At 40.2% G+C, this 23,065-nt stretch overlaps 1 protein-coding gene across 2 annotated transcripts in view; it reads right to left on the bottom strand.

The window, feature by feature from the left end:
• The window catches only part of gpam (glycerol-3-phosphate acyltransferase, mitochondrial), a 93,198-nt gene that overhangs the window by 48,116 nt on the left and 22,017 nt on the right, over window positions 1-23,065 (bottom strand). For both annotated transcript variants that reach the window (XM_060842137.1, XM_060842136.1), the window contains exons 3-4: window positions 6,020-6,141; window positions 4,785-4,904 (exon numbers count right to left, since the gene is read on the bottom strand). In XM_060842137.1, coding sequence (XP_060698120.1) covers window positions 4,785-4,904; window positions 6,020-6,121 — 222 coding nt within the window. In that variant the 5' untranslated portion in view covers window positions 6,122-6,141. The remainder of the gene's footprint in view (window positions 1-4,784; window positions 4,905-6,019; window positions 6,142-23,065) is intronic.

Genomic DNA, 23,065 nt, shown 5'->3' with positions numbered 1-23,065 from the left:
AAATGGAGTTTAATGCAGAGAAGTGTGAGGTGATTCACTTTGGAAGGAGCAACAGGAATACAGAGTACTGGGCTAATGGTAAGATTCTTGGTAGTGTAGATGAGCAGAGAGATCTCGGGGTCCAGGTACATAGATCCTTGAAAGTTACCACCCAGGTTGATAGGGTTGTTAAGAAGGCATACGGTGTGTTAGCTTTTATTGGTAGAGGAATTGTGTTTCGGAACCGTGATGTCATGTTACAGTGGTACAAAACTCTGGCGTGGCCACACTTGGAGAACTGTGTATAGTCCTGGTCACCATATTATAGGAAGGATATGGAAGCTTTGGAAAGGTTTCAGAGGAGATTTACTAGGACGTTGCCTGATTTGGAGGGAAGGCAAAAGTCTAGATCAGAATGGTGCTGGAAAAGCACAGCAGGTAGGGCAGCGTCTGAGGAGCAGGAAAATCGATGTTTCAGGCAAAAGCCCTTCATCAGAAATTTGGAGGGAAGGTCTTATGAGGAAAGACTGAGGGACTGGAGGCTGTTTTCATTAGAGAGAAGAAGGTTGAGAGGTGACTTAATTGGGCAATTTAAGATAATCAGAGGGTTACATAGGGTGGACAGCGACAGCCTTTTTTCTTCGGATGGCAATAGCTTTAATAGGGGATATAGCTTTAAATATGTAGGACAGAGATCAGAGGTTGTTTCTTTACGCAGCGAGTAGTAGGGGAGTGGAACAGGAATAGACGTGACAATTTTAAGGGCATTGAAATGGTCATTGGATATGTTTATGGATGAGAATGGATTAGTTCAGGTTAGATGGGCTTCAGATTGATTTCACAGGTCGGCGCAACATTGAGGGCCGAAGGGCCTGGACTGCACTGTAATGTTTTATGTTCTATGCTCTCCACATCTTAAATAAATAGCTGATAAATCAACAAGCAGAGAATAAGAACATAAAGTTCACCACACCTTATACATTTGCCAAGGATTTGATGGCCCTTCCAAAAGTCTGCCCCGATTCTCAACAGCTCTCCTATCCTTTCCCTTTCCCCTACCGTTCCAATAAAGCAGCTCTTCTTTATACTTCTTATGTCAGAAATTGCCTCTTTTTCTGCTGCAAACACTCTATGATTCTGTTCAAATCTATCACTCCAGCACTAAATGTACTGCAGTTCTGCATGTTCCAATTGGTACGTCTCAACTTTAGTTTCCCTTCTTTCAGATTCTTTTAACCTTGATTAAGGTTCATGAAGGGCAGGTCATGTTTAACTAATCTTTTGGAATTCTATGAAGACATTGCAAGCAATGTGGACAACAGGCACCCAGTAGATGTGGTGCATCTAGATTTCCAAAATGCCTTCGACAAGGTGCCACACATGAGGTTGCTGCATAAGCTAAAAATGCATGGCATTATGGGTAAAGTATTAGCCTGGATAGAGGATTGGTTAACTAACAGGAAGTAAAAAGTGAGGTCTGCAGATGCTGGAGATCAGAGCTGAAAATGTGTTGCTGGTTAAAGCACAGCAGGTCAGGCAGCATCCAAGGAACAGGAAATTCGACGTTTCGGGCCAGACCCCTTCATCAGTCCTTCCTGATGAAGGGCTCTGGCCCGAAACGTCGAATTTCCTGTTCCTTGGATGCTGCCGTAACTAACAGGAAGCAAAGATTGGGGATAAATGAGTGTTATTCCGGTTGGCAATCAGTAACTAGTGGTGTGCCTCAGGGATCAGTGTTGGGACCACAATTATTCACAATTTACATAGATGATTTGGAGTTGAGGATCATGTGTAATGTGTCAAAATTTGCAGATGATACTAAGATGAGTGGCAGAGCAAAGTGTGTAGAGGACTGTGAAACTTTGCAGAGGAACATAGATACTTTAAGTGAGTGGGCAAAAGTTTGCCAGATGGAATACGATGTTAATAAATGTGAAGACATCAATTTTGATAGGAATAATAGTAAAAAAAGACTACTACTTGAACAGTAAGAAGTTACAGCATGCTGCTGTGCAGAGGGATCTGGGTGTCCTTGTGCATGAATCAAGCAGGTACAAGAGGTAATTAGGAAGTTAAATGGAATGTTGTCCTTTATTGTTACAGAGATTGCATTTAAAAGCAGGAAGGTTATGTTGCAGCTGTACAGGGTGCTGGTGATGCCACACCTAGAGTACTATGTGCAGTTTTGGCCTCCTTACTTAAGAAAAGATGTATTGGCACTGAAGGGGGTTCAGAGGAGATTCACTAGGTTGATTCCGGAGTTGAGGAGGTTGGCTTATAAGGGGACACTGAGTAGACTGGGATTATATTCATTGGAATTTAGAAGAATGCAGGGGGGAGGGGGATCTTCTAGAAATATATAAAATTATGAAGGGAATAGATAAGATAGACACAGGGAGAACGTTTTCAGTGGCAGATGAAGCGAGGACAAGAGGGCATAGCCTCAAAATTACGGGGAACAGATTTAGGACTGGATTGAGAAGGAACTTCTTCACTCAGAGGGTTGTGAATCTATGGAATTCCCTGCCCAGTGAAGTAGATAACGCTACTTCAGTAAATGTTTTTAAAGCTAAGATTGATTTTTTGTGAACAATGAAGGAATTAAGGGAGACAGTGAGAGGGCAGGTAAGTGGAGGCCAAAAAAAGATCAGCTATAATCTTATTGAATGGTGGAGCAAGCTTGAAGGGCCAGAAGGCCTGTTCCTGCTCCTAGATCTATTATGTTCTGACTTATTGCCATGGACTCCTTCTAACTTTCTAAAAAAAACATGTTTAACCTACAGGAACTTTTCCTGTACTATTTGGTTATTCATAGCTTTATTATTTGTTTCACTCCCGTTCTGTAGACTATTTTGATAGGTAGAAACATTTTTCCTTGATTATTGATATGAAGCCTCTAAGATATAGAAATACAAAAAAAAACTGTATTCTCATTTCCCAATTCCCCCTTTGGAATTCTGCTCTGCAATAACAAAAGAAACCTAGAAAGTCAATAAATTTGAAAGATTAATTCTGCCTTAGTGGTTACAAAAAATTACCTAAAATTTAGTGGCTCATAATTAAACATCTGAATGGAAGGCAGGAAAGGGATTGCTGGGTCCTTTGTGGTGATACTTGCATCAACAATAGCCACGGGTGAGGTGCCAAAAGATTGGAGGTTGGCTAATGTGGTGGCATTTTTTTAAAGAAAGGTGGTAAGGAATAGCCAGGGAACTCTAGTCTGGTGAATTTTACGTCAGTGGTGGGTAAGTTGTTGCACGGGATTCTGCGGGACAAGATTTACATGTATTTGGAAAGGCAAGAACTGATCAGGGAGAGTCAACGTCGCTTTGTGCGTGGGAAATTGTGACTCACTAACTTGATGGAGTTTTTGAAAAAGTGACAAAGAAGACTGATGAAGGCCGAGCGGTGGGCACTATCTATGTGGACTTTAGTAAGATGTTCAATGAGGTTCCGTATGGTTGACTTGTTAGCAAGGTTAAATCAGATGTAATCAAGGGAGAGCTAGCCAATTTTATAGAATGTTAGATATGAAACAGAGGGTGGTGGTGGAGGGTTGTTTTTCAGACTGAAAACCCATGATCAGCAATGTGCCGTAAGGGTTGGTGCTGAGTCCACTTTTAGTCATTTATATAAATGACGTGGCTGTGAATATAGGAGGAATGGTTAGTAGGTTGCAGATAACGAGGTAAAAACAATGACTGCAGATGCTGGAAACCAGATTCTGGATCAGTGGTGCTGGAAGAGCACAGCAGTTCAGGCAGCAGCCAACAAGCAGCGAAATCGACGTTTCGGGCAAAAGCCTTCATCAGGAATAAAGGCAGTGAGCCGGAAGCATGGAGAGATAGGGATAGTGAAGAAGGTTGATTCAGAGTACAATGGAACCTGGATCAGATGGGCTGAGAAGTGGCAGATGGAGTTTAATTTGGATAAATGTGAGGTGCTGCATTTTGTTAAGGCAAATCAGGGCAGGACTTAATGGTAAGACCCTAGGGCGTGTGGCCGAACAGACAGACCAAGGGGTGGAGGCTCATAGTTTCATGAAGGTGGAGTTGCAAGTTGACAAGGTAGTGAAGACGACATTTGGAGCGCTTGCTCTTGTGTTCAGTGCATTAAGTACAGGAGTTGGGATTTCATGTTGCAGCTGTGCAGGACATTTTGGAATAGTGCATTCAATTCTGGAGTCCCGGCTATAGGAAGAATGTTGTTAAACTTGAAACAGTTCAGAAAAGATGTACAAGAATGTTGCTGGGATTGGAGGGTTTGAGCTATAGGGAGTGGCTGAATAGGCTGGGACTGTTTTCCCTGGAGGGTCAGAGGCTGAGGGGTTACATTTGTAAAATCATGAGAGGCATGGATAGGGTGAATAGCCAAGGTCTTTTTCCCAGGGTACGGGAATCTAAATGTAGAGGGCATGGGTTTAAGGTGAGAGGGGCAAGATTTTTAAGGGACCGAAGGGTCAACTTTTCACACAGAGGGTGATGCACATATAGAATAAGCTGTCAGAGGAAGTAGTAGGGGCTGGTACAATTACAACAAGTGGAAGGATCAGGATGAGTACATAAGTAGGAAGAGTTTAGAGGGATATGGGCTAAATGCTGGCAAATGGGACGAGATTAACTTAGGATATATGGTCGGCATGGACGAGTTGGACCGAAGGGTCTATTTCGATACTATAATGACTCTTCATTAAATAATGGAGCCAAATATATGCTATATTCATTACATAAGTATTAACCAAATTATACATAATAGACAATAAACATTTAGAAGGACAAATGCTTAATATGCATCAGTACAATTACCCTGCTTATTGGAGAGCACACATGGCAGCACCGTCCAACGAAAGATTGCTTCCTGGTCAGAAGCAACTTCTTTCCCGTAGCAGCTGCAGATCGAAACACAGCACGAGGACTGTACTCTACCTGTAAAATATTACAACTGGAGAGTCAGGAAGAGGTATTTTGATGAACAATACAGACAATGAAATTAGCAAAACTGATTTCAGGTTTAAGAATGTGCTATCAACAGACATTTCTGAACAATCCTCTGCTTAAAAAGAAAATAAGGAAAGCACATTATTATTCAATATATTCTCCCACAGCTATTTAAAACATTTGCCTGTGTACAGTTAGAAACTTTGACCTGAAGCTTACAGCCATTGAAACAAATTTTAATCAACTCTAATTAACTCAAAGTGACTCTGCTGCTGTTGATGGTGATCACAGAGGTCCTCTGTAATGGGGTCCATGACTTAAGCAGCTCAGCTCAGCTCAGTTAACCTCTTGAACTGCTACAGTCCAACTGCTACAATGCTGTGAGGGAGGGAGTTCCAGGACTTTAAACAGTGATAAGAACAGTGATATAGTTCCAAGTAACAAAAGTGGAAGGCTATTCCCCCCCAGCAAAAGGAATCAATGGAGTGATTTCTGGGCACAGCAAATGGGGTAGGGAGCCTGAAGAGAAGACTACTTGAAAACTGATGATTCTGAAGAATATCAAGTTTTTATTTTAATATTATTTTTACACAAATGTTGGATTGAATAGCCTTTTCCTGGAGCGTCATTCACATGAGCTTCAAATAATCCATTCAAGATTTTATCCAGGAATGTCTAATCTCGGACTCCTAAAGCCCTGATTCTAGGCTAAGCTGTTGTTCTTGACCCTCTCTTTCTTAGGAGCACTGCTTCATGCATCCATCTTCATCCAAGAACTTCTGCAAAACTGACTCAGACTGAAAATAAAAAGAACTTTAGTTTTCAAGCTACAGGTATTTCCTCTAGGCTTAACCAAAAACAAGTCCAGAAATTTCCAACAAAAACTCTGATGATCAATTTTTTTTACCTCACTCAATCATAAACCTTCCTAATGTACACAAAAACCCATTAACCCTGAGCTAACTCTCTCACACTGTTTTATAATAAATCACCATGGCTCCTGAAATATCTCCAAGTTAATTGTTACACTCTTCAGACAAAGTAATTGTTATTAAAATATATATAAATCACACTCTATAACACAATAGTGTGTGTTTGCTTACTGGTTCATCATTGGAATTCCTCATTCTGCTGCCAACCTGTGCTCTTGAGTTTGGCAAATAGGCTTGGTCTATCACAGAAGTAATCAGCACCGACTCAACCATATATCTTACACACTCAAGTACTGCAAATGAAGTTAAAAAAAAATTTAAACATTAGTTAAATTTTCAATATAAAAGATATGAAAATTTGTAAGAGAAATATTTAATATTTAATCTTACAAAACTGATTCTTCAGTTACTGATTAAACCTGTTAGCCTTGGCTCAGTGTTATCACTCTTACCTCTAGGAAGCTGCAGTGTAGACATTGCAGCACATAATAAAGTATGCTGCACTATTGTTGAGGATGAAATGTTAAACTGAGGCCCTGGCTGCTCTCTGAATTAGACACACAAAATCTCAGGGCATTTTGCAAAGATCAGCATGAAAGTTCTTAAAAGCTAAAAGTTATCCTTCAACCAGCACTGCAACAGATTATCTAGTTATGTGACTTATGACAGCTTCTGTGTGCTGCTATTTGCAAACCGATTGTCAGTTCTCCCATTTTGCAATAATACAATCATTTCAAAATTACTTAATTCTGAAATGTGATTAAGGGCATCCTGCACTCATGGATGGCGTTGCTATATAAATTCAGCTTATTTCCTTTCATCAGCTCTGTCTATTCTGCTGTCCTATGCAAAGGGTGTCATCTCAATGGCTGCATTCATCATGTGGTTCACTTAATCAGAGAATTCTTTTCCAATTGAAAATTCACTCTCTTTGTTAAAGGTTTGACTCTAAAATTTTATTAATTTTGTTCACAATATTGGGTTGGCAATTTTGATCATTTGCAAGCTAAGCTCACATTCCTTAAAGGAACAAAAAACAGCTTTCCACTAATTAAAAGACGGTCAAATTCTCTCAATGAATTACGATTTTTTCAGGATACGTGTTTAACAAATGCAATAAATTCACCCTCCTATCCAGGAGTTTATTCAAAATACCCGAAGTATCCATCGAATGCCAACAAAATCTACTGTGATTAAGCTAATGCTTAGTTTGTGAAGCTGATAGATCTCAATTCAACAGTTCCAGTAACAAACACATTTACTAAGGATTACTTGGAACACAATGTAACTTTTGTTTTAAAGTGGGAATTCGTCATTAAAGAATGCACCTTTTAACTGAACCCCAATTCAACCCCTGGTGTGTGCTCACTGACCTTCCTAGGGTCATGGGTGGATTTTCTGAACAGTGGTAATCTCACTTTTCTCCCTTTTCACAGCAATCAGCTGCTATACCCTGAAATTTAAACATCCTGACAGCCACTTTGACAGATGCTGTCAGAAGTTGAGTATATAAGGGAATTATATAAGGCTCTAGGAGGATAAGGTGTCAAATGAATAGACGGTAGGGTGTTAGGTGTGCCAGATGAAAAGAACATAGGGTATAAGAGATAGTATGCCAGATCAGCAGGGGTGAAACATTGTCAAAGTAGGGTCACAGGGTGGCAAGTGGAGTGGTAGAATGCCAAGTTGGAAGGGCAGGGTGTCAAAGTGCAAGATGAGTGATGCAGTGTTTAGGGTAGGTAGGGTCAACAGGGTTTAGCATTGGGATAAATCTGTGCTGGGTTGAGTATAGTAAATGGGGGATTGGGTCCAGAGTTTGGGGGAGATTGCCCCCAGCTCAGCTGAAGTGGGATGTCAGGCCATCTGGTTCACTTCAGCGAAGAGTGGAGTAGTGTTGGGTCTGATTTGGCAAGAATGGGGAATGGAGTCAAGCTTTGCCAGAGGTGTTAATTGCGTGCGTGAAGAAAGCATGGGGTTAGTTTAACAGTTACTCAGTTACACCATACACAAGGACAAGTAAATCAGATTGAAGCTTCAGTCTGGTTAATAAGAGAGTCCTATGTTGTCAGAGATAGCATCTTTCAGACTAGACATTAAAGCAAGGCTAGTTCCTCTTGACGTAAAAGATCCCATCACATTATATGAAAATGCATGGCTCTTCTGGAATTTTTGAAAGTTTTCAAGCCTCAACTAATATCAGATTTAGGTTGTGATTCTTCTGTATGGGAGAATTAACATACACAGACTGGCTGCTGTATTTTTCATGTGGCACAATAGACTGTGTGTTATTAGCTCTAACAAAGTTTAAGATGTTCCAAAGAAGGGAAGCGACATAAATGGAATTATTTGTTTCATTACCTCATCAAACAGTGAATTCATCAAGCAAAAAAGCTGCTTAAAATTATTTTGTCAATTAACTGACAAACTATTCAAAGAACCATGTGCAGGAGGAAAATCTACAAATTACTTAAGAGTAATTTGGAATTTTTAAGGTCAAGAGTTAATGTTTAAAATTCAATTAATTGTAGAAAAACAGAGCTTTGACATAATAAATCTAATTCTGGAAATCAAACAAATTGGAAAAACAGGGTGTTTTCACTTAAGTCAAGATTGCATTCCTGAAAATTATTAACGTTGGAGTTAGGTTCTGTTGGGGCTTGCTCAGCAGACACAAAAAAAATTATACCTGTACTCTCTAAGTTGAAATACAGTATTTTAAATGAAAGATGTTAAAAACAATTGCTAAAATAAATTAAAATTAATATTAATTAAATTAATATTTTACATACACATGGCAGGCAGGGCCATCGCTCACTAGGTTGTGGATTGCCTGCTAAGGGCCTCACTTGTTCCAAGTCCCCTTGTGGTTTCTGCTTGGTGGTGCCTTTTCAAGGGTGGGCTGCTGCCACCTCTGGGGTTGGCTTAGGCCACAGACTGGTGGGGCCATGGGTGCACATGTACTTTAACGACTTTCCCACTTTGTTCTGATGTCTGCGTCCTGTAATCCTTACTATTTCAATCTCTGCTTCAAATGAATGGTGGGGGTGTTTGGGTCTGATGTCATTGCTGCATCACAAGCTGGGGTTCTGTCAAGCTACAACGCTGCTCGTGCCCCGTGGGCCAGGGAGGAGCTGCCAGGTTACCAAAGCACTGGAATCCAGCAGTCCAGTTGGGGATGAGATGGCAACCAAGATCGGGCGTGGCTGGTGTCCCTTGACCAGGAGGATGCATTTGGGCAGCAGCGACATTGTGGCCATAGGCAAGCAGCAGCTCCGGCAGACGGTCTGGGGCATGTTGGATCGGAGACCTCAGGTGACAGCGAGACACAGGAGGGATTGCAGGTTACACCAAAATGATGCTATGAGTGTGCAGGGAATGTACTGCTGTAAACAACATCATAATGCTCAATTAATTTCCAGTCCAAATGACGTATTGATATTCAAGTGAAACAATGCCAAACAGAGGCAAATGACAGCGCAGACTGCCTGCAATGTAAAATTTCTTCATTCATTTCAAGTGGCTGGCAAGGGAAACATTTATAAAAATGTTGATAACTAGATCAACATAGCCGGATGTCTGAACAATTACTTGAAATGGAGACTGACATGGTTCAGACAGGGTTCCCAGACCTGCTTTGCAAAGGTGGATAAGACATCAAGTTAGGCACAATGTTTGTACTTTTAAAACTTGAATGTGCGCCCAATGCACAAGTCTGGCATTGTCAACTTAAGGGTGTAAGGTCATTATAAAACTGATCCCATATACATCAAAATGAAATACTGTCACAGAGAATAAAACTATTTTACAGTATGTTCCTCAAATAGCATTGCACCATGAAGCCACACAGGTCAATAAGGATTGACATTTTTTCTCTCCATGCAGTGTCAAGTCTGTAATTTCAGGTGGAGCAACAGGCGAGTTTAATGCTCTTGCGTTAAAATTTTTAATAACAATAAGTCTCAGGTTAAACATGAGCATGAACTGAGGCTCAGTTCATGCTTGTGTTTAACCTGAGACTTTGCTAGAAAAATGTATGGTTCTGAATGACGTAGGAAACACAAGGTGACCTTGCTTTTCATGATATATGTTCATGATCTAGATCTTAGTGCACAGGGAATACTTCCAAAGTTTGCAGATGACATGAAATTTGGAAGAATTGGAAACTGAAAAGGATAGTTTAAACTTCCAAAGGACAGAGACAAATTGTTGAAGTGGATGGACAGGTGACAATGGGGTTCAATGCAGTGAAGTGAGTGGTGATGCATTTTGGCAAAAAGAATATTGAAATACAATACAAAATAGGGAGTACAACTGTAAAGAGGGTGCAGTATCAGAGAAACTTGGGTATATATGTATATATGATCACTGAAGGTAGCACACAGGTTGAAAGAGCAATTAATAAAATATACAGTATTTGCATTGGAACAAGCTGAGTGGGCACCATGGGTGGCATGGACCGAAGGGCCTGTTTGCATGCTGTGTTTACTCTATGACTAAGGTCAAAAAAGTGATGTTGAATTTGTATGAGATAGTTGTTGTTAAACCTCAACTGGAGTATTATGCAGAGTTCCAGGTGCCACATTACAGGAAGGATGGGAATGTTTTGGACAGAGAGCATAATGAATTTACAAGAATGGTTCCAGGGATGAGAACTTTCAGTCATGAGGATAAATTGAAGAAGTTGGAGCTCATTCCTTAGATAGGAGGAGGCTAAGAGATATCGAATATAGTGTTTCAAAATCATAAGTGAACTTGACAGAATAGATAGGTAGAAACTTTGCCCACTTGAAAAAAAAAATCAAGAACCAGAGGGCACAGATTTAATGTGATTTGCAAAAGAAATAAATGTGATGCAACAAAATAAACTTCTTCACATAGTGAATAGTTAGGGTATAGAACATACTGCTTGGAAGTGCAATGAAGGCAGGTACAACTGAGGCATTCAAGAAGGTACTGAATGATTAAATAGATAGAAATAATGCACAAGGGCACAGGGGGAGAAAAGCAGTCTGTGATGATGCTTATTTGAAGAGCCAATGCAAAAACGATGAGACGAATGGCTTCTTTTTACATCATAACATTTGTGATTCTATGATACTGTCTTTGGTCAAATAGTCTCATAGTCTTAATTGTGAAGAATGGCAATTGAAATGAGGCAGCAGAGGACTGCTAGCATCAATCCACGAAGCCATAACACATGTTAGAAACGACATGGAATGGATGACAGGAGAAATAACCAATAAATTGCTGAGCAGATTTCAGATATGCCAAAACACTAACAGCCAAAGTATTACCTTTAAAATATAGTCATGGCTGTGAAGTAGTAACCTGTTTGTGTTCAACAATGCCCAATTAAAAAAAAAGACAATGAATGACTAGTGATTTGTTTTTTGAGGGAGGAGGAGCTTGATACATGATGCAAAATTTTGGACATGGTACCAGAAGAATATCCTAATTTTCTCCAGATAGTATTATGGGATAACTAACTATCATTAACTATATTATTAAGCTGCCAAGAATTCAGCTTAGTTTTCCAGCTAAATGGTGCATTTTTTAACACAGCTTCAACCTACTTTGAGCTCAGGTACTGGAGTGGGGCCAACCTGCAAGTTTGAGTCAACATAGCACTTGAGGACAAATGTTAAGAATCAGAATTAAATATGCTGAAATAACTTAATTTCTAAGCAGATCTCATTGTGAAGGAACCAATATTAACATTCTGATGAACTACAAGCCAGGAGGAAGGACAAGTGTATTGATTTTTACATTAATCCATTTATATACTGAATTATGCTTTAAGACCAAACTGTCAAATTCAACCGTTAAAACATTTGAGCCAAAACTCTGGGATGAGAAGCAGCAAAGTAAAACAGCACAGATTGCTATCCAATAGCTTCAAATGGTCAGGGGTGTCTAACCTGTGGAGAAAGTTGTCTGTCAAACTTATCCCAAGAAGAATTCAAAACCTTCAGAAGAAAAATTGCCAAGTAAAAACTGTTCTGCCTACTTCCTAATTGTGAAATGCTACAAATTAAAACAGATTTAGAAAAAGTCTTGCAACAATATTGAACCAATCTGCAGAAAAAGTTATACCTTGAAACACACGCGGCAGCATAAGTTATTTTATCTGAACCTTGACCCCATGTTAGATTCTTGGAATGTTTTTCTCCATGAATCACATTGTCAGGTGTAAACTTATGTCCAGCAAGTAAAAGGGTCTTATTCATTTGTTTTGAAATAGCCACGAAAGCGAGTCACTGACCTGGGCAGAAGTATGATAATTAATCCCAATTTTCCAGGTAGGCACCTCCAACCAACACTCCACCTTAAGAGAGGTATTGCTTAGGAAATCTGATCTGTACTCACTTGTCAAAAAGATATTAAGGTTCCCCTCGATTCCTAATTGCATCATAGTAACATTACCGCTGGCAGTCTTCAGTAAGAGAAACTAGGCAATAAGAAAACATTTCATATTCTTCACATTTTTGTGGTCCCACAGTGAAACCCTCTTCCAAAGCAATTGTACTTTCCAGCAGAAAATGACACCAGCCAGCTAGATAATTCGGTGAAATAAAAATTCAAGGACAGTTGCAGTACATATTTGCTTGAAAACATGGAAATGCTCCTTTCTTTGCAAAAAAAGGCTCTTGGATCAAAAGGGTTTCGGCATTCGTTATTCCTGCAGGGCGTGACATTTTCTGAACCTAACTGCATACAGCAAAAGAAACTGCAACCTTAAGGGCTCCAGAAGTACTAATGAATGTGTATAAAGTGGGTTGATATTACACAATCATATATCTCAAGGTTGTTGGTGACGCGTTGCTCTACCTTATTTGCAGTTTGAACTTTGCAACCTAAATTACTGCTCAATTTCTCATTTCAAAAATCTCCATTCTATACTTTCTATGGCTCTTAAAAACTACTTGACCCCTTCTCCATTTTTCTCCAACAACCTTTAAGCTTTAGAAGTCAAAAGATTACAATAACCTAATCACTACTCCCTGATATACTTCATTTCTCATTCACTCACTTGGAGATATCTAACAATATATCTCAACTGGAGTACTGTGCATAATTCTGTGTACCACTGGGACAGTGCCATCACCCTGGAGAGGGTACAGAGAAAATTTGCCGAGATGATGTCAAGCATCAGAAAATTCAGTGATGTGGAGAATTTGGAAAAACGAGTATCCTGGGAGTCATAGAGATGTACAGCATGGAAACAGACGCTTCGGTCCAACCCGTCCATGCCAACCAAATATCCCAACACAATCTAGTCCCACCTGCCAGCATCTGGCCCATATACCTCCAAACCCTTCCTATTCAGATACCCATCCAAATGCCTCTTAAATGTTGCACTTGTACCAGCCTCCATCATATCCTCTGGCAGCTCATTCCATATACATACTGCCCTCTGCGTGAAAAAGTTGCCCCTTTGGTCTCTTTTATATCTTTCCCCTCTCATCCTAAACCTATGCCCTCTAGCTCTGGACTCCCCGAAAAGACCTTGTCTATTTATCCTATCTATGCCCCTCATAATTTTGTAAATCTCTATAAGGTCTCCCCTCAGCCTCTGATGCTCCAGGGAAAACAGCTCCAGCCTGTTCAGCCTCTCCCTGTAGCTCAGATCCTCCAACCCTGGCAACATCCTTGTAAATCTTTTCTGAACCCTTTCAAGTTTCACAACATCTTTCCGATAGGAAGGAGACCAGAATTGCACGCAATATTCCTAACCAATGTCCTGTACAGCCGCAACATGACCTCCCAATTCCTTTACTCAATACTCTGACCAATAAAGGAAAGCATACCAAACGCCTTCTTCACTATCCTATCTATCTGCGACTCCACTTTCAAGGAGCTATGAACTTGCACTCCACAGTCTCTTTGTTCAGCAACACTCCCTTGGACCTTATCATTAAATGTATAAGTCCTGCTAAGATTTGCTTTCCCAAAATGCAGCACCTTGCATTTATCTGAATTAAACTCCATCTGCCACTTCTCAGCCCATTGGCCCATCTGGTCCAGATTCTGCTGTAATCTGAGGCAATCCTCTTCGCTGTCCACTACACCTCCAATTTTGGTGTCATCTGCAAACTTACTAACTGTACCTCTTATGCTTGCATCTTAATCATTTATGTTAATGACAAAAAATAGAGGGCCCAGCACCAATCCTTGTGGCACTCCACTGGTCACAGTCCTCCAGTCTAAAAAACAACCCTCTACCACCACCCTCTGTCTTCTACCTTTGAGCCAGTTCTGTATCCAAATGGCTAGTTCTCCCTGTATTCCATGAGATCTAACCTTGCTAATCAGTCCCCCACGGAGAAACTTCATATAGATCACATCTACTGCTCTGCCCTCATCTATCTTCTTTGTTACTTCTTCAAAAAACTCAATCAAGTTTGTGAGACATGATTTCCCATGCACAAAGCCATGCTGACTATCCTGAATCAGTCCTTCCCTTTCCAAATACATGCACATCCTGTCCCTCAGGCTTCCCTCCTACAACTTGCCCACCACCGAGGTGAGGCTCACTGGTCTATAGTTCACTGGCTTGTCTTTACTTGTGGAGAAACTGAAGTTGTTAATAAAACCAGATATGTGCATATATATCATACTTTTCCTAACTACCTGCCATGCCAAAGTGCCTTACAGCTGGGGTGTGTAAAGTGAGTCACTGTTGTCATGTAGTAAACGTAGCAGTAAAATTCTTCACAACTAGAATCCACAAACAGCTGTGTGATCAAGACCAGATAATCTGTCTTTTTGACGTCGATTGAGGAATAAATACTAGCCAGGACACCAGGGATAACTTCTCTGCCATTCTTCAGGGGATGATTTACATCCACCAGAGGCAGGTGGTACCTCAATTAAATGCCTCATCTGAAGGATAGAATAATAAAATCTCTACAATATGGAAGCAGGCCATTCAGTCCATCAAGTCTGCATTGACTCTCCGAAGAGCAGCCCGTGCAGACCACACTTTACCCTATCCCTGTAACTTTGCATTTCCCACAGCTAATCTACTTAGCCTATAAATCACTGGACACTACGGGCAATTTAGCATGGCCAATTCACCTAACCTTAACATCTTTAGACTGTGGGAGGAAACCAATGTAGACACAGAGAGAATGTGCAAACTCCACAGACAGTCACCCAAGAGTGAAAATGAACCTGGATCTATGGCTCTGCAAGGCAGCATGCTAACCACTGAGTCACTGTGCCACCCCAGATCGCACCTTCAAGACTGTAGTGATCCCTCAATGTTGCTGTTGAGCATCAACCTTCATTTTTGTTAGCAAACCATGGAAGAAACTTGAATTTGAGAGGACTTGTAAGGTCTGTGAGTTACCAAGTAAACCAAATCTGACACACAGTCTGACTCTAGGATTGAAGCTGCTAGCTTCCACTTTTACCGGGCTTGCAGGTCCCCCAGAATTAAGAGAATACTTTACAAAACTATTCAAATCATGAAGATTTGGAGAGAGTAAACAAAGATAAACCTTTGTTTTTAATTGTAGAGGTTCAGTAATTCATTACGGTTTATAGTAGTTGGCAAAAGAACCAAAGGCACCATGCAGAATTTTTTTTCTAGATAATGAGTTGTTCTGACCTGGAATATATCGCCTGGACTCAAGAGAAAAACTATTCTGAAGAATTTTACAGGCAATGGGGGAAGGCAGGAAAGTAGGATTACTTGGAAAAATCTTCCAGACAAGACAGATCTCACTACTTCTTCCAATGTTGTATCATTATGAGATTTATGATCTAGGCTCAGGGAAGGGCCTCAGTTCAAGACCAGCATATTCCTGTTAGGATGAAAGTTAAAAATGGAAAGATTTGGGAACCTTCGATGACAAGAGATATTGAATGTTTCATCAACAAGAAAAGCAAGGCCCTTGAGGAATTTAAAGGAAGTTGAAAATAATTCAAACAAGAAATTAGGAGGTGCAAAAGGGGCCATGAAATGTCCTGGGCATGTAGAATTGAGGAGAATCCCAAGGAATTTTATGCATATATTAGGAGCAAGGGGGTAACAAGGGAAAGGGCAGATTCACTCAAGGACAGAGGCAGGAATTTATGCATGGAGCCACAGGCAGGAGAGAAGATTCTTAATGAATATTTTACATCTGTATTCACCAAGGAGGAAGGGAAGGATAGGGGAGGCATGTTGATTCTAAGGAGGAGTTGGTACTGGGTTCTTGAAAGACTTGAATGTAGGTAAATCCCCAGGGCACAATGTGATCAATCCCAGGATGTAAAGATCTTTTTTTTTGGGGGGGGGGGATGGTATCTAATAGAGGTATGGAAATCTATTAGGCGGTTTCACTGAGAAAGTTGAATTTTTTTCACACTGGCTTGTGGATCAGTAACCAGAGATCATACATTTAAACTAATCTGTGAAACAACTCAGGGTGAATACCTAACACACACACAAAAAGATGGGCGACATGGTGGCTCAGTGGTTAGCACTGTTGCCTCACAGCATCAGGGACCCGGGTTCAATTCCTGCCTCAGGCAACCGTCTGTGTGGAGTTTGCACATTCTGTCCGTGTCTGCGTGGGTCTCCTCCGGGTGCTCCAGTTTCCTCCCACAATCCAAAGATGTGCAGGTGAACTGGCCGTGCTAAATTGTCCATAGTGATAGATGCATTAGTCAGGGGTAAATGTAGGGGAATAGGTCTGGGTGGGTTGCTCTTCGGAGGGTCGGTGTGGACTTGTTGGGCCGAAGGGCCTGTTTCCACACTGTATGGAATGTAATCTAATCTAATCTAATTAATGTCCAGGTCAATAGATAAACATTACTTGGATGTCTTGTGGCCAGAAGTTCCTAGCTGAAGTCCCATTCCATGAGCAATAATACAGCTGAAAAGGGTGAACAAATCAATGAACAAAGTCTTCCAACACTCATCAATGGTAGGTGGACAGAGCCTTTGCTTTGCTTTGCTTTGATTTGATTTGTCCCATTTCTCTTTGTATAGGCCTCCTTGATGTCTGGGGAAGACGAGTTCACATCAACAAGTATATGCCTCATTTATAAGAGGGATAAATGTAGCAACCCTCCGATGCTAAAAAGCATAATAGCATCAGAAAATAACATTGAAAGTTGGTTTTGTTAAATGGTTCAGAACTTCTGTGGCGATAACACAGCATCATTTGTTGCCATGGAGGTCAGGGCCCTTGTTTGCAGCAACTCTAAGATAAATACTGCATCATAAATTAAAATCATAGCACAACCGCCTGAAGAAGGAGCAGTGCTCTGAAAGCTATTGCTTCCAAATAAACCTGTTGGACTATAACCTGGTGTTGTGTGATTTTTAACTTTATACACCCCAGTCCAACACCGGCACCTCCAAATCATCATAAATTTGTTCAGTTAAGCACTTAGCTATGGGTACCCTTTTCCCACTGACCATGGAAATATATCTAATAGAACGTGAGGACTGCAGATGCTGGAGATCAGAGCTGAAAGTGTGTTGATGGAAAAGCGCAGCAGGTCAGGCAGCAACCAGGGAGCAGGAGAATTGACGTTTCGGGCATGAGCCCTTCTTCAGGATTCCTGAAGATATCCTCTGGTTTGAAGTTTGAATGACAGGTTACTTGTTTGGATTTCAAAAATTAGAGGCATTATTTTTAAGTCAAGTTCTACCTTTAACATTTGCTTTGACTAGTTGTTTGGTCCTGATCTTGCCGGATGCTTTAACATCATTTGTGGCAATATTCAAACTAGACAGCTTCCCCTCTTCTTTCTCAGAATAAATACAAACTATGCAGTTATACTGTTTTTAGACAAAATAATGAACACAAAATTCAACTCAGTTTTCTTGTGTGTTGTAGCTCTGCTTGAAACAATCTCACTATAGCAGAGTTTAACATATCAAAACAGTGTTACTCATTTCAGATCTGATAAGCATTTGGCATTTTAACATTGCAAGCACATTCCAGTGGCATTTTCAGCCAATGTCTACAATATGCAAATGTAGAAAGATACAAAAGAAATACATTAAATGCTTCTTTTGTATCGTTGTTTTTCTCAACCTCTGCAAAATTGTTCACTTGAACCTTTCTAATTATTCTCCTGGATCTCCCTAACAAGACAAACTCCTGGGCCACAACCCATTACTCATAAGGAATCGAGTTGTCTTTACTAAAGGTGGATTAATACCCATTCAGTGCACATAACCCTGTTAACAACTCAATATGTAACTATTTTCCTATAAACTATGACATGCACAGAGTACATCATGATTAAAATACCAAAGCATAGCTGTAAAATACTGAGAAATCTAACTACTCAAGTGCCATTGATTTATTACAAAGGACAGAGAATACTGACCCAATAACCTGAAAGCAACAGTACATGATTCAGAGCGATACAAGTAAGTGATTTACTACAATTTTTTTCTTTGATTAATTTTCACTTAGAGCACAATGGACAAGTTAATCATGCATTATTGAGCTTCACATATGGAATTCAAGATTTTAAAAATGTTATTTATTGTGCAGATTAGTATTGAAGAAATGGAAGAGAGCAAGGCAGGAAAAAGTATAATCTTTAATACTCATAACAGCATATCTCATTACAAGGAAATCATCAGCATAAAGCTACTCCTGACAATTGAGGAGTTATACTACTATTATTAAAGATTTTATTTTAGCAACAGTGTGATAGCAGGAATTTTTTTTAAAAATGGCTTATCTAGGAAGACAGGAATTCCACAAATGTGACAGTGGTCTTGAAAAAAATCAAGTCATCTGCACCAGGATCACTACTAAAACATTACTGAAAGTTTCCCTTGGAGCAACTGGAGTCAAAACGTTATGGGAGTTCAAGGCCTATTTTGGGGCACAAATAAAAATGTTCTGCACCAAACTATTGAATTCAGAGGTAAGACTGCCTCCAGCTGATCAAAAACTGGCACCCAATTTATACCTTATGCACACTTTAGATGCAGAATTACTTCAAAGTGTCACTGTTACATGGGGAAACACAGCAGCCATTTAACACATATTAAACTCCCATAACAAGAAAGTGACTCATCACAACAAAAACAAAATACAAATGAAATTAAAACAAGGTCATATTATTCCAAATATTCAGGTGGATGTTTAGGATCTATGGCACAATATAAAAAGTGGCATGCTTCGTGCCTTGACTAATGCAGCTTCCTCAATGAACACTATAAAAATAAACTAAATGGTCAATAAGCTTATTGTCGTTTCTGGGCCCGTTCAGGGTTTCTGCTATGCTAAGATAATGTCTGCCATATTTGCTGTTATAATGAGATATAGAAATTTAAATTAACAAATTCTATGATTCCCTTAGAAATATTCCAACACATTGTTTTCTAATTTTTCATGGGATATCAGTGTCACACCTGATGTCAACATTTATTGTCCACCCTAGTTCCTCAGAGGACAGTTAAAAGTCTACCACCTTATGCAGGGTCTGGAGTTACATGGAGGCCAGACTAGGTAAGGATGAAATGTTTTCTATTCTGAAGAACATTAGTGAACCAGAGGTTATTGCAAAATTGAATAGTGGTCACATGGGTATTAATAGGCTAGATAGAGTCATAGAGTCCTACAGCATTGAGATGGTCCCTTCGGCCCAAACAGGTCCATGCTGACCAAAATGTCCGTCCACACTAATCCCATTTCCCTGCACTCGGCCGACATCCTTCTAATTCTTTCCTATCCATGTATTTGTCCAAATGTCTTTTAAATGTTGTTAACGTACCTGTCTTAATCACTTCCGCTGGCAGCATATTCCATATGCATACGACCCTCTGTGTAAAAACGTTACCCCTCAGGTTTCCTTTTTATTCTTTCTCCTCTAACATTTAACCGATGCCCTCTCATCCTCGATTCCCTAACCCTGGGAGAAAGACTGAGCGCATTCACTCTATCCATGCCTCTCATGATTTTATGCACCTCTATACTCTAAAGAAAAAGTCCTAGCTTGTTCAACCTCTCCCTATAACTCAGACCATTCAGCCCAGGCCACATTCTTGTAAATTTCTTTTTCACACTCTCCAGTTTAATAACACCCTTCCTATAACAAGGTGACCAAAACTGAACATAATACTCAAAGTGCGGCCTCACCAATGTCCTTTATAACTGCAACATAACTTTCCAACTTCTATACTTAATGCCCTGACTGAAAGCCAGTGTGCCAAAAGCCTTCTTCACTGTCCTGTCTACCTATAACTCCACTGTCACAGAACTGGGATCTGTTCCACTACTCCTTAAGCTCCTACTTTTCCCCATGAAACTCCTACCTTGATTTGACTTTCCACAATGCCAGACCTTACACATCTATATTAAATTCTATTTCTCACCCACTTGCCCAGCTGATGAAGATCCCACGGCAATTTCTGATCTTACTGTCCACAATAATACCTATTTTAGGATCATCAGCAAACTTACTAATCATGCTTTGTACATTATCATCCAAACCATTGATATAGATAACAAATAGTAATGGGCCCAGCACGAACCCCTGAGGCACTCCACTAGTCACAGGCCTCCAGTCTGACAAACATTCTTCCACTATTACCCACTGTTTCCTACCATCAAGCCAATTTTACATTCAATTTGCCAGCTCGCCCTGGATTCCATGCGATTTAACCTTCCAGGGCAGCCTACCATGTGGAGCCTTATCAAAAGACTTACTGAAATCCATATAAACTATGTCTACTGCCCTGCCCTCATCAACCTTCCTGGTCACTTCATCAATTAACCTTAACAAATTTGTGAGGCATGATCTCCCACTCACAAAGCCATGTTGACTACTCCTTGACTTTCCAAATGCATGTATATCTTATCCCTCAGAATATTCTTAAGTAACTTACCCAACACAGATGTTAAGCTTACTGGTCTATAGTTCTCAGGCTTTTCTTTGCAGGCCTTCTTGACTAATGGCACAACATTCACTACCCTCCAGTCTTCTAGGACCTCACCCGTAGCTAATGATGATGCAAAAATATCAGCCAGGGGCCCCGCAATTTCTTCTCTAACCTCTTGCAGTTTTCTTGGATATATCTGGTCAGGACCAGGAGATTTATCCACCTTCACACATTGTAATACATCCAACACCTCCTCTTTGTTATATGGACTGTCCTCAAGATATCATCACTAACATCCCCACATTCCCAAGTCTTCATATTTTTCTCCATGGTAAACACAGAGGAGAAATATTCATTGAGACCCTCACCCATCTCCTGCGGTTCTCCACATACATGTCACTTTAAGGGGCTTTATTCCCTCTCTAGTATTTTTTTCCTTTAATATACTTAAAGTACATCTTTGAATTCACCCTACAATCTCAGCCAAGGCTATCTCGTGCTTCCTTTTCCCCCTTCTCATTTCCTTCTTCAGTAAACTGCTGCATTTCCTGTACACCTCCAGAGATTTCCTTGATCCCAGCTGTCTGTACCTGAGCCATACTTCCACCTTTTTTCTGGTTAAAGAACCAATATCTCTTGTCATCCAGGGTGCACTATTCCTACCAATCTTACCTTTCAGCCTCACAGGAACAGGCTTTGAACTCTGCCTATCTCGCTTTTAAAGGCTTCCCACTTGCCAGACGTCCCTTTGCCTGCAAACAAACTACTCCAATCAGTCTTATCTAATTCCATCAACTTTCGCTGTGCCCCAATTTAGAACTTAAACCTGTGGACCAGTTTGGTCCCTCTCCATAACTATTTTAAAATTAATAGAACTATGATCACTGGTCCCACAGTGCTCCCCCACTGTCACCTCCGTCACCTGTCCCGCCGTATTTCCCAAGAGTAGGGCGAGTTTTTCCCTCTCCCGAGTAGGACCCTCTATATATGCTTGAGGAAACCTTCTGAATGCACTTAACAAATTCCACCTCATTTAAGCCCTTAACGCTCTGGCAAATTATCCCAGTTTTTTAAAAAAATTGTGCTCAAATTTCAACATTTGTTATGCTGGGATTTGAACCCATGTCCGCAGGACATTAGGTTGTGGCTCCTCCAGATGATACTAAAATAGGTGGGGAAGTAAATTGTAATGAAGAAATAAGAAATTTACAAATGAATATGGATAGAATTGGGGAATGGGTTGAAATTTGGTAGACAACATTTAATGTGGATAAATGTGAGGTTATCAATTTTGGTCAGAGGAATACAAAGGCAACATATGATCTAAATGGAAAGAAACTTCAAAGTGCTTCAGTAAAGAGGGATCTGGATGTCCTAGTGTATGAATCGAAGAAAACTAGGATGGAGGTACAGCGGGTAATAATGAAAAGAAATGGAATTTTGGTATTTATTGAGAAAAGAATAGAGGGTACAAATCAGTGAAATCATATCAGGAGTACTGTGTTCAGTTTTGACCCCTTTAGTGGAGGAGGGATGCAGTCGTATTGGAAGCAGTTCAGAGGAGATTTACTAAATGGATTCGAGAGAGGAGGGGTTTGTCTTATGAAGAGAGTTTGAGCAGTTTAGGCCTGTACTCTCTAGAGTTCAGGAAAATGACAGGAGACCTAATTGACATATATACCATGCTAAAAGGGATTGACAAAGTAGGTACAGAAAGGATGTTTCCTCATATGGGGCAATCTAGATTGAGGGGTCACATTTTTAGGATAAGGGGCAGCAGATTTAAAACAAATGAGGAGAAATGGCATTCACTATCCCTAAGTGTGCTGGATTCTGTGCTGGGTAAATTTAAGGAGGAGACAGACAAATGTTTAATTTGTTAATGGGTTTTTGCAGAGTGGACAGTAAAGTGGAGATGAGCCATGATTGCATTAAATGGCAGGACAGATTTGAGGGGTTGAATTGCCTACTCCTGCTCCGAGTTCTTATGTTCTCTTACTACGACCTCTCCAATTGTGACAATGTACCATATAAGTCTTTCACTGTATAACAACAAGAAATGATGCAAGTTTCTTGAGTGACAGCACCAAATTGTTCACAAATGTTACTAAGCATCTAAGTATACTTTAGAGGAACACAAATGGCTAGTATGTTAACGTGTGGTTAGTAACTTAGTTTAGTTCTAAAATATTCAAGCTAATTACAGCAATAAATCTTAATATTGCAATTGACATTAATAAATAAAGATTTCCTGACTGTAACTGCTTGTGTGAACAGGAAAAACCATGTTTCAGGTGATACAAACTCAAACACAGAAGGGCCACAAATGTTCAAGCTGGCTCTAAATGAATAGTTGGGATGTTTTTCGA

Source organism: Hemiscyllium ocellatum, chromosome 22 (assembly GCF_020745735.1).
Source record: "Hemiscyllium ocellatum isolate sHemOce1 chromosome 22, sHemOce1.pat.X.cur, whole genome shotgun sequence".
NCBI classification, from domain to species: domain Eukaryota; kingdom Metazoa; phylum Chordata; class Chondrichthyes; order Orectolobiformes; family Hemiscylliidae; genus Hemiscyllium; species Hemiscyllium ocellatum.
Note: the sequence above shows the minus strand (reverse complement) of the source record. Positions and strands in the feature narration are given on the sequence as shown.